Below are 12,887 nucleotides of genomic sequence, written 5' to 3' on the forward strand. Positions count from 1 at the left end.
CCGGGAGAAAGGCCGATTCCCCCAGTTAAAGGTTAGCTTTGGAGGTGGTTGTAGGATAACCACCTAGGGCTATGTTGAAAGATGAAACAACCTCCACCATTAGCAAAATGTTGTATAAAGTATTATTACTGCTGCTTTCCATGCAGAGTGAATGAACTGGACCCTTGGTCACCACAATGTGGATTTGTTGCCACCATTCATCTTTCAGTTTACGATCTACAGGGCCTGCTGCATCTAGTGAGAAAAGACAAAGTTGTTGAACTAGAAGAGACTTCTGTCTTAAACAAGATGTGGTTAACTGTAAGATATCAACTAGGTACAAGTAACATTGATGGAATAGACATTGTACTAAGGCTATGAAGAGACATAAATGGTAGGTCTATCTTCTTCAAGGTGCAGAGCTGTACCGCAGCCAAAATCGCAATGGCACCATGTTGGTGGTGCATTCCTCAACATTAACCCTTTCTGAACCAAACATCTTATACAGCAGAAAGGACCATCAGTAGCCAGAAGGTCCAGATTTGATGCTGAATTGAGAAAGGGGTTGATGAGATGTTGTAAACATAAGCAAGTTTACTGCATCCTCATTTCATAAGTAATACACTAAGGAATCAGATCAATGCTAAAATCACTCTGTATTGCCCCACTGTAATTCCTTATCTGGGCTACATGTTCTCCTGGTGCTGACAAGGCTCACTCCCTCATCTATACAGCCCCAAATATCTGAAAACAACAGTACAGGGAAAGTGATGAGGTCTCCTTTATACCTTCTTCCTGACCATTGCTCCCGGCGAATTGAGTATTTTATGAGAAAAGGTGAGGAAAATAAGCCCAGTCTCTTGCAAACCAAGGATCTGAATCAAACCAAGCTTAAGATTACCCTCGGCCGAGTGATTTCAAAATAGCCAGTCAAATGGGCAAGGACACATTAACAGTTGAGGAATGATATAGCCTGGAGTGCACTGGATTGAGAAACAACATTTTATTGCCAATCTGCAGTAATGTTCTTGCCAGAAAGCTGCCTCAGTAAGCAAAACAATATCAAATTAATTTTACAGCCAAATACATGGAGTTCTATTAACAATCATCCCTCATGTCCAGAAAAATTACCAGACTTGTAATTAGTGCCATTGATATAGACAGCTGCAAAATCTTGATACCCAATTATATAATTTCTGTACAATTGGGAATGAAAAGTAATATTCAACAATTAATCGATAATTCTCTTGAATTACTTCAATAATTGTTTCCTAACTTAGCTTGCAACCAGTGAACAGCATACAGGGAAGCACAGTGCATTACATATATTTTCTTTGGAAAATGAAACAATATTGTAATTTTGTTAATTAATGTTTTAAAAATTGTGCAGATTACACTTTCTACTCTTTATGTGTATTGATGTTATAAAGTAGACTTTTAAATACAATTTAATTGAAACTACCAGGATTACTAACAATGCCACATGCTAATCAGAGTAGAAATAGCAGGATATTTCAGACGAATACGTGGTTAAAGAGATGGTGTGAGGGGGAAAGTTTCAGATTCCTGGGGCATTGGGACCAGTTCTGGGGGAGATGGGACCAGTGCAAACTGGGCAGGTTACACCTGAGCAGACCAAGACTGATGCCCAAATGGGGAACATTTGCTAGAGTAGGGTGGCATGGTGGCTCAGTGGGTAGCACTGCTGCCTCACGGCGCCAGGAACCCGGGTTTGAATCCACCCTCAGGTGACTCTGTGTGGAGTTTGCACATTCTCCCTGTGTCTGCGTGGGTTTCCTCTGGTTTCCTCCCACAGTCCAAAGATGTACAGGCAAGGTGGATTGGCCATGCTAAATTGCCCGTAGTGTTCAGGGATGTGTAGAGTAGGTGGGTTATAGGGGGATGGGTCTGGGTGGGATGCTCTGAGGGTCGGTGTAGACTTGTTGGGCCGGAAGGGCCTGTTTCCACACTGTAGGGATTCTATGATCATGTTGGGGAGGGTTTAAACTAAATTGGCAGGGGGTGGGAACCTCTGCAAGGAGTCAGCGGAAGGGGAATCAAGAACAAGAACAAAAGACAGAACGGGAAATAAGAGAAGTGATGGGTAGAGAAATCAATGGCCAAAATCAAACAAGGCCACAGTAAAAAAATAGCAGGAATGGAACAAGGAATGTTAAAAAGACGAGCTTTAATACTTTGTGAAAGCAGAGAGCATTCAAAATAAAGTGGATAAATTATTCGCACAAATAAATGTAAATGGGTATGATATAGATGGGATTATGGAGAGATGGCTGCAAGGTAACCGGGGATGGGAACTGAACATCTGGAGGTATTCAGTATTTAAGAAGAACAGACAAAAAGGAAAGGCAGTGGAGTTTCATTATTAGTTAAAGAGGATGTAAACACAATATTAAAGAAAACTATTACCTAAGACAATGTAGAATCTATGTGGGTAGAAAAATACCAGGGGCACAAACATTAGTGGTGATATTAGAAATGACATTAAACAGGAAATCAGAGATGCATGCTTTAAAGGAGCATTTGTAGTTATGGATGACTTTAATTCGCGTATAGATTGGGCAAAGCAAATTAGTCACAGTACTGTAAAGGAGGATTTCCTAGAGTGAATACGGGATGATTTTCTGAACTAATATGTCGAGAACCAAAGAAAGCACAGGCCCTGATAGTCTGGGTATTATGAGAAAGGAATATTTGGCAATGCAGCTATGAGAGACCCTTTGTGGATGAGGAACTATAGTATGACAGAATTCTTCATCAACGTAGAGAGTAAGTTAGTTAATTCTGAGTCTATGGTCCTGAAACTTAATAAGGGAAACTACATTGGTATGTCAAATGAATTGGCTACGGTGGTTCGGGAAATGTTACTAAAAGGAGAGATGATGGCAAACTTTCAAAGAAAGAATGGGTGAATTGCAAAAATTGTTTATTCTCATCACAAGAGTGCATACAGAACAGTGGCTAAACCATGGCTTACAAGGAAATTAGAGATAGTATTAGGTGCAAAAAAGAGGCATCCAAATTGACAAAAGAAAAAGTAATAGACATGAGGATTGGAAAAGTTGAGAAGTCAGTAAAGGAGAACCAAGGGACTGATTAAGAAGGGGAAAATTGCGTACAAAGGTAAGCTTGTGTGGAACATAAGAATTGACTGTAAAAGTTTCTCTAGGTATGTAAAAAGAAAAAGATCGGTGAAAACTAAAGTAGATTCCTTACAGGCGGAAACAGGGGAATGGACCAGAGGTGTTCTGCGGACTGGGTGACCATTTTGCAGAACACCTCTGCTCTATGTGCAAGCATGACCCCGACCTTCCTGTGGTTGGTGATTTTAACGCAGTGTCCTCCTCGCAAGCCCCAAATGTCTGTCCTCAACATGCTGCAATGCTCCAGTAAATCACAGCGAAAACTGGAGGAGCAACATCTCATCTTCAAACTAAGCATTTTACAATCTTCTGGGCTCAATATTGAGTTCAACACCTTCAGATTGTGTACTCATTCCTTCCATTTCTTTTAGCTTTGCTTGTTATGGTCTCTGTCACCTCTCTCTCCCTCCCCCAATGAGACTGTGTGATATTTCCAGTCTGGCATTGTTCTGCCATTCTCACATTCCAATCACTTAATCTGAACTATCAACATCCTTTCTGCCCCAGCACTCCAACCCACCCCCTCCATTGCATAAATGCTGTCCTCTCCGCACTTCACTTCAGCTCTGATGAAGAATCATCTAGACTCGAAACATTAGCTTGCTGTCTCTCCAAGGATGCAGACTGACCCGCTGTGATCTCCAGCAATTTTTGTTTTCAATACAATTCCAGCATCTGCAGTAATTTGCTCCTAAGATTAACTGTATGTTGGCCTTCACAGTGAGAGGATTTGAGTATAGGAACAGGATGTCTTTCTGCAATTATACAGAGCATACTGTATTCCAGCCACTCTTGGAACATTGTGTACAGTTTTGGTCTTCCTATCTAAGGATGGATGATCTTGCTATAGAGGGAGTGCAGCAAAGGTTTACCACATTGATTCCTGGGATTACAGGACTGGCGTATGAGGAGAGATTGAGTCGGTTAGGATTATATACACTGGAGTTTAGAAGAATGAGGAAGATTTCATAGATACCTATAAAATTCTAACAGGATTATACAGATTAGATGCAGGAAGGATACTGCCAATGGAATTGGGGGCATAGTTTAAGGATAACAGGTGAACCTTTTAGGATTGAGATGAGGAGAAATTTCCTCACCAGAGGGGAACTAACACAGAAAGGGGTTGAGGCCAAAACATTGTGTTTTCAAAAAGGAGGTAGATATAGTGAAAGGGATCAAGGGATACGGTTGGATGTTGATATAAGGGGATTAAGCTTGATGATCAGCCATGATCATAATGAATGGTGGAGCAGGCTCGAAGGGTCAAGTGGCCTAATCCTGCACCCATCTTCCATGCTTCCATTAAACAGGATTGCTGATCTGCGTCATGTACTTCTAATAAAACAATTGTTGTTTTGCTGCATTACTACAGATTGTAAGCAAGCCTACTGTGGAGATGGATACTTATGGAAGGGATTTGAAGAATGCGATGGTAAAGATTTTGGTTACCAAACCTGTAAAACCTATCTTCCAGGGTAAGTTCACTTAAAGATTGCATGTTGATGCCCTACATACAGTAATTTCTTGAAGCAATCTCTGATAAGGAGTACATGTGCCTAGAATTTTTACTTTGAAAATACTTCAAAAGAGTTTTACAAGCTTTTGAGATATTCTTAACCAACCTGTTCAAGCATGTTAGATCCATGTCGAGGTTAGATACGGTTTGAACCTGGGCTTTCTGTCCATAGGTAGAGACATTATCACTGCACCACAAGAGTCCTCATTACTTCCTTTTTTGCACAGAAAGCTGCAACCAGACTTCTGTCAATAGCACTTCGTAAACATCAAATAGAATGCCCACAAGAGCAGTCCAGGAGAATAAAATGCCTGTCAGTTAGCCACTCATCTAACAAAGGGTGCAGACAAAGATTAACCATTTTCACCTTTTATGTACTAACTGATAAATTGTGCATTTCCAGTACTAATTGTTAGTTCCCATTTATTTTGGATTTATGCATTTTCTTTTTATCTTCTCATCTTTGTTTGCATTTTGATTGTCTTATCTAATCCAGTTCTTTTTTAATATACGGTCCTTTATATAAGAAGTTGTAAAAGTTTCTGGTTCCTTCTTTGTGTTGTATTTGTTTGTTCTAGGTCTTACGGGGAACTGAAATGTACTTCATATTGTTACATTGACTCCACGAGCTGTCGGTATTTCACATGAGACTATAAAAAGTGGCTGCTGGGACATGTCTTGCTGAAACAAATTCATCTGGTGCTATCACGGAACCAACAGGTTTGGGCTGCACATCCACTTACTCTGTTCGATATAACCATAACCAGCAGCTGGAAGACTTTTAGATAGCTGGGATTCATTTCAAGTGATTATCTGGATGACAATTTCGACCATTGCATTTTGTCTTAAAATAAAGTCAATGCCGACAACAAAGGTACGAAAAGGATGCAATTTGCTTTCCACCGAGACCTTCAAAGTGTACATATGTACATATATACATACATATTACACACATATGTGTGTATATATATAGTATATATATATATATATATATATATTACAAAGCCATGTCTAAAGACTGCTCATCCTCATTTGACAATTCTCAGGCGGAAATATCAAAGATGTGATATTATTCCACAAGAGACTGGAGTCAAAACTGCCATACCTCGACTGTGCACTGTTACTGACTACTGTAGTTTTATACCTGGACATACTCAAGGAAGCTACTGGCTGAATTCTTGGTGCCATATTGACAGAGTGAAAACAGGAAAATGTCAAAAGAATTCATTTGCTGAAATGTGATGTACTATTTATTGCATTTGCATGAATATTATGCACAAAGATGTGAACTACGAAAATCACTCTTCCGTGTCTTGATTGCTCTTGGCTCAAACAGCTATTACACTATAGGGTGTCATGTTCTTAAGAGATATATATAGAGAGATGCATATACCATCCTACTCACGTCTGATATTTGGATACGTTTCCTTACAAACAATGAATAATGCTGGAAATCTACCAAATAAGTAAATGGTTGCCAGCTGAATCTGGGCTATGACATACCACACAGAAAAGATTTGATGTTTGGGTAAATATAAGTGGTGACGGTTGTAGCAAAGGATACATGGCTTCTTTTTGCTTCTCTGAGAACTTTTTGTTTTGAATACTAATAATGTTCAGCTGAATATGTAATTTCATTCTGAAAATGCTCCATGTCAGAGTGTAGCGTTCATCTATCAACTGTACTGATGGTTTCTCATGTCGTTTGTGAGTGCGTGTTGGAGTCAAACTGACATAGAAGGAAGACATTGGGTCCATTGTGTTTGGGCTAGAGCAATCCAGTCAATCTCATTACTTTACTCTGTTCCTGTGAGTTTATTTCTCTGTAGTATCCACCCTGTTATCTAATTGACAGTGAGTTGCAGCGATGTGTAAAATGGTTCTTCCTCACAACATGCTGCATCACCTGCCCGAAAACCTTAAACTTGTGCCACTTAGTCCTTGTCCCATTCACTAATGTGAACTGCTTTTCTTTGTCTACCTTATCTAAACCTGTTACTACCTTGTACACTTCTAAGACTGACCTATCCCCTTCCTAACTCCCTACCTACACTCACCTTTACTGGCTCCATCCCCGCCTCTTCGACCTGTTTGTTTCCTCTCCACCTATCCTCTCCTCTATCCCTCTTCTATCCGCCTCCCACTCTCTCCCTATTTATTTCAAAACCCCCTTCCCCTCCCCCTTTTCTGATGAAGGGTCTAGCCCCGAAACGTCAGCCTCTCTGCTCCTATGATGCTGCTTGGCCTGCTGTGTTCATCCAGCCCTGCACCTTGTTGTCTCGGATTCTCCAGCATCTGCAGTTCCTACTATCTCTCACACTTCTAATCATGTTCCTCCTCCTCAATCTCATTTGCTGCAAGCCTCTCCAGCCAGACCTGGTAGCCTGTATCCATGGAACCATTCTGATAAATCTCTGGACCATCTTAAGGACCCTCATATCCTAGCGTGCTGACCACAACTGGACACAGTACTCTAGTAAACAGCATGTTGGCTGTAGTTGCAAGAAGAATGATGCACAAACAGCCCCTTTCTCCCTACTGCCATTTTCATTCTTTCTACAGTAAAACTTAGTTTAAAAAATACATTTTACATTTGACATGGTACATTGCCTTGCATTTGGAGATGGATCTGACACCTTCCCTGTGTCCTCCCTCACCACCACCCTCCCCAACACTCTCTCTCTCTCTCTCTCACACACACACACACACACACACACACACACACACACAAAGTGGCAGTACATAAATGGATGAATACATAATGTGCATGAGCTATAGACATCACAAGCAATAAACTGGCAATAGGTAGGTATCAGTTTGCCACTAGAAATGTATATAGTAAGATGGTCATTCTGGTTAAAATATGATTGTTTTATCCTCTAACTTTCACAAGAATTGTCACTGTAATATACATAACATCGCATGTCCATAATACTGGAACTTATAATCAGTATAAATAAAAAGGACTCAATGATATTTGTGTATTCCTCATCCAAAAGTTCTGTGGAGTATATTAGCGAGTTCGAATAAAGATTACTATGCCAACAGAGTTTAACCAGCTCCATTGTACACTGTATAAGTAGCACATATTCAAAATTGGAAATCCAAGGCTGGCCTGAAGCTAGGCCTTAGGCCTCATTGACATTATTTGAGTGCACCGTCATGGCCTGCTGTCAGCTTCTCCCTTTGAAATGGTATGTTCCAGATGATGTGACCCCTTGTCAGTGACTCAAAAAGCATCCTGCAGGTGGAGGCGTGAAATGAAACCTGGCGCGCACTCAATTGATTGTCAACCAATGATGCAGTTATGTCAGATGCTAGAGCCAGACTTGAGTCCTGCAAGAGTGGAAGGTCATCCTCTCCTGGCGGCTCTGATGGTGACAACTGCTGTGAACCTCAATGTGACTGGCTCGCTCCAGGGAGTGATGGGTGTAGGATCTCTCAGTGCACCCACACATGCAACAAGAAAGGGGCTGATGTCACCTTTACAAGGTTACGTCGGTTCATTTGGTTTCCCGATGACACAATTGGTGCTGCAGCCTGGGCAGTAGGATCTGGAAGTACATCTGGCATCCTCCCCTCAGGCACAGGATGCCACTGACTGCACACACATAGCACTGAGAGGGCTGGTTCATAACACTGTGGGAAGGGATCCATTTGATTAATGTTCAGGTGATCTGCAGCTACCATGACTACTACATCCTGGAGCACAGTGTGTACCTGTTGTGATTGAGGGTCCAGGAACCTTACAAAGCTGGTTACCGGCTGATGGGAGTGACCCGGTACAACCATAGCTCATGACACCATTGCATCACCCCTGATGACCTATGACCAGGGCCATGCTTTAACAGCCAGTAGGGCTGCTGAAGATGTGTGTTCCACTGCTTGGATTGGTGGGAGAGATCTGCAATATACTGTGAAATGAATGTCCCACACCACTCTTTACAGGTGATGTGCTTGAGGCTGAGGAACTGGGGGAACAGGAGTGGACCTCCAACAAGGAGGAGGACACTGGGGACTGAGGAAGCTTTTCTTGTCTATGACAGAGCTCAGCTGCATCGGGTGCTGCAAGCCAGACAGGAGCTGACTGACATCTGGTTCCTGTCGATGACAGCCTAGTGCAGCAGAGCATCATGGGACTGTAAAATAATCATTGGTTATGATGCCAGCATTTGGTTTGCATTGTGGGGGCAAACTTTAGCCTGAATTGGTTTTGTTTGTGTTCCTTTTAACTAACAGTGGCAAAACAAAAGTAACAAAAAAAAACCTTCCTGGGTAACTAACTGTGTAAAAATGCCAGAACGATACAAAATCTGTGACTCTTAACTCAGAGAATAGGGGAAATTGTCCATCTGTAAGCAAAACTTTCTGGGTAAATCCCATGGGAGTCAATACACTGGGGCTTCCACATGGTCCCAATGTGCATCTTTGGTCAGATATCTGATTTCTGATGATCTGGATAGTAGAAGATTTGGCCTTTTTTTTTAGAGATCTTGAACCTTCACACATTCAGTGTGCTTTTTCCAGCATTATAGTTGTATGAGCCTCTTAATATTGAACGCTTTATTAACTTCGGTTTTTGCAATTTAAGGAGGCTGCATTCATGTCTTTCCCCCACATGCTCTGATTATGGGGGAACTCTCCCTGAATTGATAAAATCCTTTCAGTGACGACACTGATATAATGGCATAAGGAAACGGGTTCATTTTACCTGATTAAAATGTGGTTGTGGAAATTGTGTTCTGTCACCAAATGGGATATCACAGTAGTATGTTGTGCTTTTACATTTTAAAACTGCTTTTGAGCAAGTTGTATTACACTGGTCTCTTGGTATTACTATTCCCATTTACAATGCTATCTACTACCAAAAGCTAAGCAGAAGTCGAGCTACATATTCCGTCAATAAATGTTATCATGATAAGAAAAATTTTGCAGTTTACATTTTTAACTACAGCTGATAGTAAACACCTTTGTGTTCCCATTCAGTTTTGTTTCCAACTTTAAAAAATCAAGATAAACTCTTTCATATTTCTCAATTTGGATGCTTCACAGTGATAAGCCCTACTGAAGAATGATGTGGGCAATGTTTAAATAAAGAAACCACAATCCAATTTATGAAGAAAAGCCAGGAAAGAAAGAAATTAAATTAGGAAATGTCTCTAGCAGTCATAATTCTAAGTATGAAGTGAAAAGAACTTGACTTGAATGATTTGTTCCATAGTTATGTCATTTTTCACTGCCATGACACAAAAATATACTAAATAAATAAATCAAGCTACAGCTCTCAGGCAAGATGGACTGGTTGGATGGCAAATGCCAAAGACTTTTGTTGAGTGACAATTTACAAAAGAATTCCAATTTCTTTGACACTTTCAACACCGAAATGTTTTGCTTCACCTGTAGAATTTGTAAAGTTTGCTCAGCAAGTTATAGAATGTTTGATTTTTTTTGTTTTATTTAACCTATTTCTCTAACCAACCTGTACAGAGATGTTATTACGCACTTCTGGAACATGTGGAACTTGAACCCAGACCTCCCAGTCAGTAGTAGGGGCATTATCATTGCACCACAAGGGCCCTTTATAGAATGTTTGAAATCAGGAAAGATAATTATCTTCAAATATGTTGAAAGGCAACCCTGGACAGAGCCAAAATTTGAGGGTTTTAGTTATGTGTAAACCACATTTGGATAGTGACATCTTGCACCAGCATCTGAAAGTGCAACTCACTAGCACGGGTGATATTATTTCATTTTAAAAAAAACATTTTTACATATATTTCTCAGGATCTGTCCAGCTGCACCCCAACATTCCATAGCACTCCAAAATTCGATAGCACACAGTGTTAGTGGTGAAATAGCCAATACTTGTCCTCTGCTTTTAAAATTTTCTCTCAGATATTTGCTAACAAAATCCCAGAGAAGCATTGACCATCGTGTTTGGAGCTAGTTCACAAAATATTAGATATGAGGAATTTGCAACCTGCCCACTGTTACAGAAATTGAACTCTCTTGATGTTTCGCCCTTCCTATTATAAACCTTATATTCTTACCTTTCTTCCTGGTACCAGACAAAAGCCCGACTAAGTATGGAGAAAACAACCTTGATGAAGCCAACTTTTATTTTCTATTCATTTGTGGGAATGTGGGCATTGCTGGCTGGCCAGCATTTCTTGCCCATCCCTAATTGCCCTTGAGAATGTGGTGGTGAGCTGCTTTCTTGAACCGCTGCAGTCCTCCTGCTTAGGTTGACCCACAAGGCCATTAGGGAGGGAATTCCAGGATTTTGACCCAGCGACAGTGAAGGAATGGCGATATATTTCCAAGTCAGGATGGTGAGTGACTAGAAGGGGAACTTGGAAGTGGTGGTGTTTCCATATATCTGCTGCCCTTGTCCTTCTAGATGGGATTGTTCATGGGTTTGGAAGGTGCTGTCTGAGGATCTTTGGTGAATTTCTGCTGTGCATCTTGTAGATAGTACACACTGCTGCTACTGAGCATCAGTGGTGGAGGGAGTGGATGCTTGTGGATGTAGTGCCAATCAAGTGGGCTGTTTTGTCTTGGATGGTGTCAACCTTCTTGAGTGTTGTTGGGGCTACACTCATCCAGGCAAGTGGGCAGTATTCCGTCACATGCCTGACTTGTGCCTTGTAGATGATGGACAGGCTTTGAGGAGTCAGGAGGTGAGTTACTCGCTGCTGTATTCCCAGATTCTGGCCTGCTCTTGTAGCAAACCTGTTAATGTGGTGAGTCCAGTTGAGTTTCTGGTCAGTGGTAACACCCAGGATGTTGGTAGTGGGGGATTCAGTGATGGTAACGCCATTAAATATCAAGGGATGGTGGTTAGATTGTCTCTTATTGGTGATGGTCGTAGCCTGGCATTTGTGTGGCGCGAATGTCACTTGCCACTTGTCAGCCCAAGCCTGGATATTGTCCAGATCTTGTTGCATGTGAATATGGACTGCTTCAGTATCTGAGGAGTCATGAATGGTGCTGAACATTTTGCAATCATCGACGAACATCCCCACTTCTGACCTTATGATGGAGGGAAGGTCATTGATGAAGCAGCTGAAGATGGTTGGGCTGAGACACTACCCTGAGGAACTCCTGCAGAGATGTCCTGGAGCTGAGATGATTGACCGCCAACAACCATGACCATCTTCCTATGTGTCAGGTATGACTCCAACCATTGGAGAGTTTGCCCCCTGATACCCACTGATTCCAGTTTTGCTAGGGCTCCTTGATGCCACACTCGGTTGAATGTAGCCTTTATATCAAGGGCTATCACTATCACCTCACCTCTGGAATTCAGCTCTTTTGTCCATGTTTGAACCAAGGCTGTAATGAGATCAGGAGCTGAGTGGCCCTGGCGGAACCCAAACTGGGCGTCACCGAGCAAGTTACTGCTGAGCAGGTGCTGCTTGATTAGCACTGTTAGTGACACCTTCCATCACTTTACTGATGATCGAGAGTGGACTGATGGGGCGGTAAGTGGCCGGGTTGGATTTGTCCTGCTTTTTGTTTACAGACATACTTGGGCAATTTTCCACATTGTCAGGTAGATGTAGAATCAGTGTTGCAACTGTACTGGAACAGCTTGGTTAGGGGAGCTGAAGATTGCTGCGTATGCTTCAGCCTTATCTTTGGTACTGATTTTCTGGGCTCTTCCATCATTGAGGATGGGGATATTGGAGTCTCCTCCTCCTCCAGTGAGTTGTTTAATTGTCCACCACCTTTCACAACTGGATGTGGCAGGACTGCAGTGCTTAGATCTGATCTGTTGGTTGTGGGATCACTTAGCTCTGTCTATCACTTACTGCTTTTGCTGTTTAGCGTGCAAGTAGTCCTGTTTGGTGGCTTCACCAGTTTGATACCTCATCTTCAGGTATGCCTGGTACTGCTTCTGGCATGCCCTCCTACACTCTCCATTGAATCAGGGTTGATCCCCTGGCTTGATGGTAATGGTTGAGTGGGGGATATGCCGGGCCATGAGGTTACAGATTGTGCTGGAGTACAATTCTACTGCTGTTGATGGCCCACAGTGACTTATGGATGCCCAGTCTTGAGTTGCTAGATCTGTGTGAAGTCTGTCCCATTTAGCATGGTGATAGTGCCACACAGCATGATGGAGGTTGTTCTCAATGTGAAGGCGGGACTTGGTCTCCAGAAGGACTGTGCAATGGCCACTCTTATCGATACTGTCATGGGCAGATGCAACTGCAGCTGGCAGA

General features: G+C 41.9%; 1 protein-coding gene across 1 annotated transcript in view; it reads left to right on the plus strand.

Moving 5' to 3' along the window:
* colq (collagen-like tail subunit (single strand of homotrimer) of asymmetric acetylcholinesterase) overlaps positions 1 to 6,772 on the plus strand; it is a 93,142-nt gene extending 86,370 nt beyond the window's left edge. The window contains exons 16-17 of the mRNA XM_048613929.1: positions 4,516 to 4,618; positions 5,238 to 6,772. Coding sequence (XP_048469886.1) covers positions 4,516 to 4,618; positions 5,238 to 5,307 — 173 coding nt within the window. The 3' untranslated portion in view covers positions 5,308 to 6,772. The remainder of the gene's footprint in view (positions 1 to 4,515; positions 4,619 to 5,237) is intronic.
* Positions 6,773 to 12,887: the final 6,115 nt, after the last annotated feature.

This window comes from Rhincodon typus, chromosome 2, assembly GCF_021869965.1.
Source record: "Rhincodon typus isolate 14 chromosome 2, sRhiTyp1.1, whole genome shotgun sequence".
NCBI classification, from domain to species: domain Eukaryota; kingdom Metazoa; phylum Chordata; class Chondrichthyes; order Orectolobiformes; family Rhincodontidae; genus Rhincodon; species Rhincodon typus.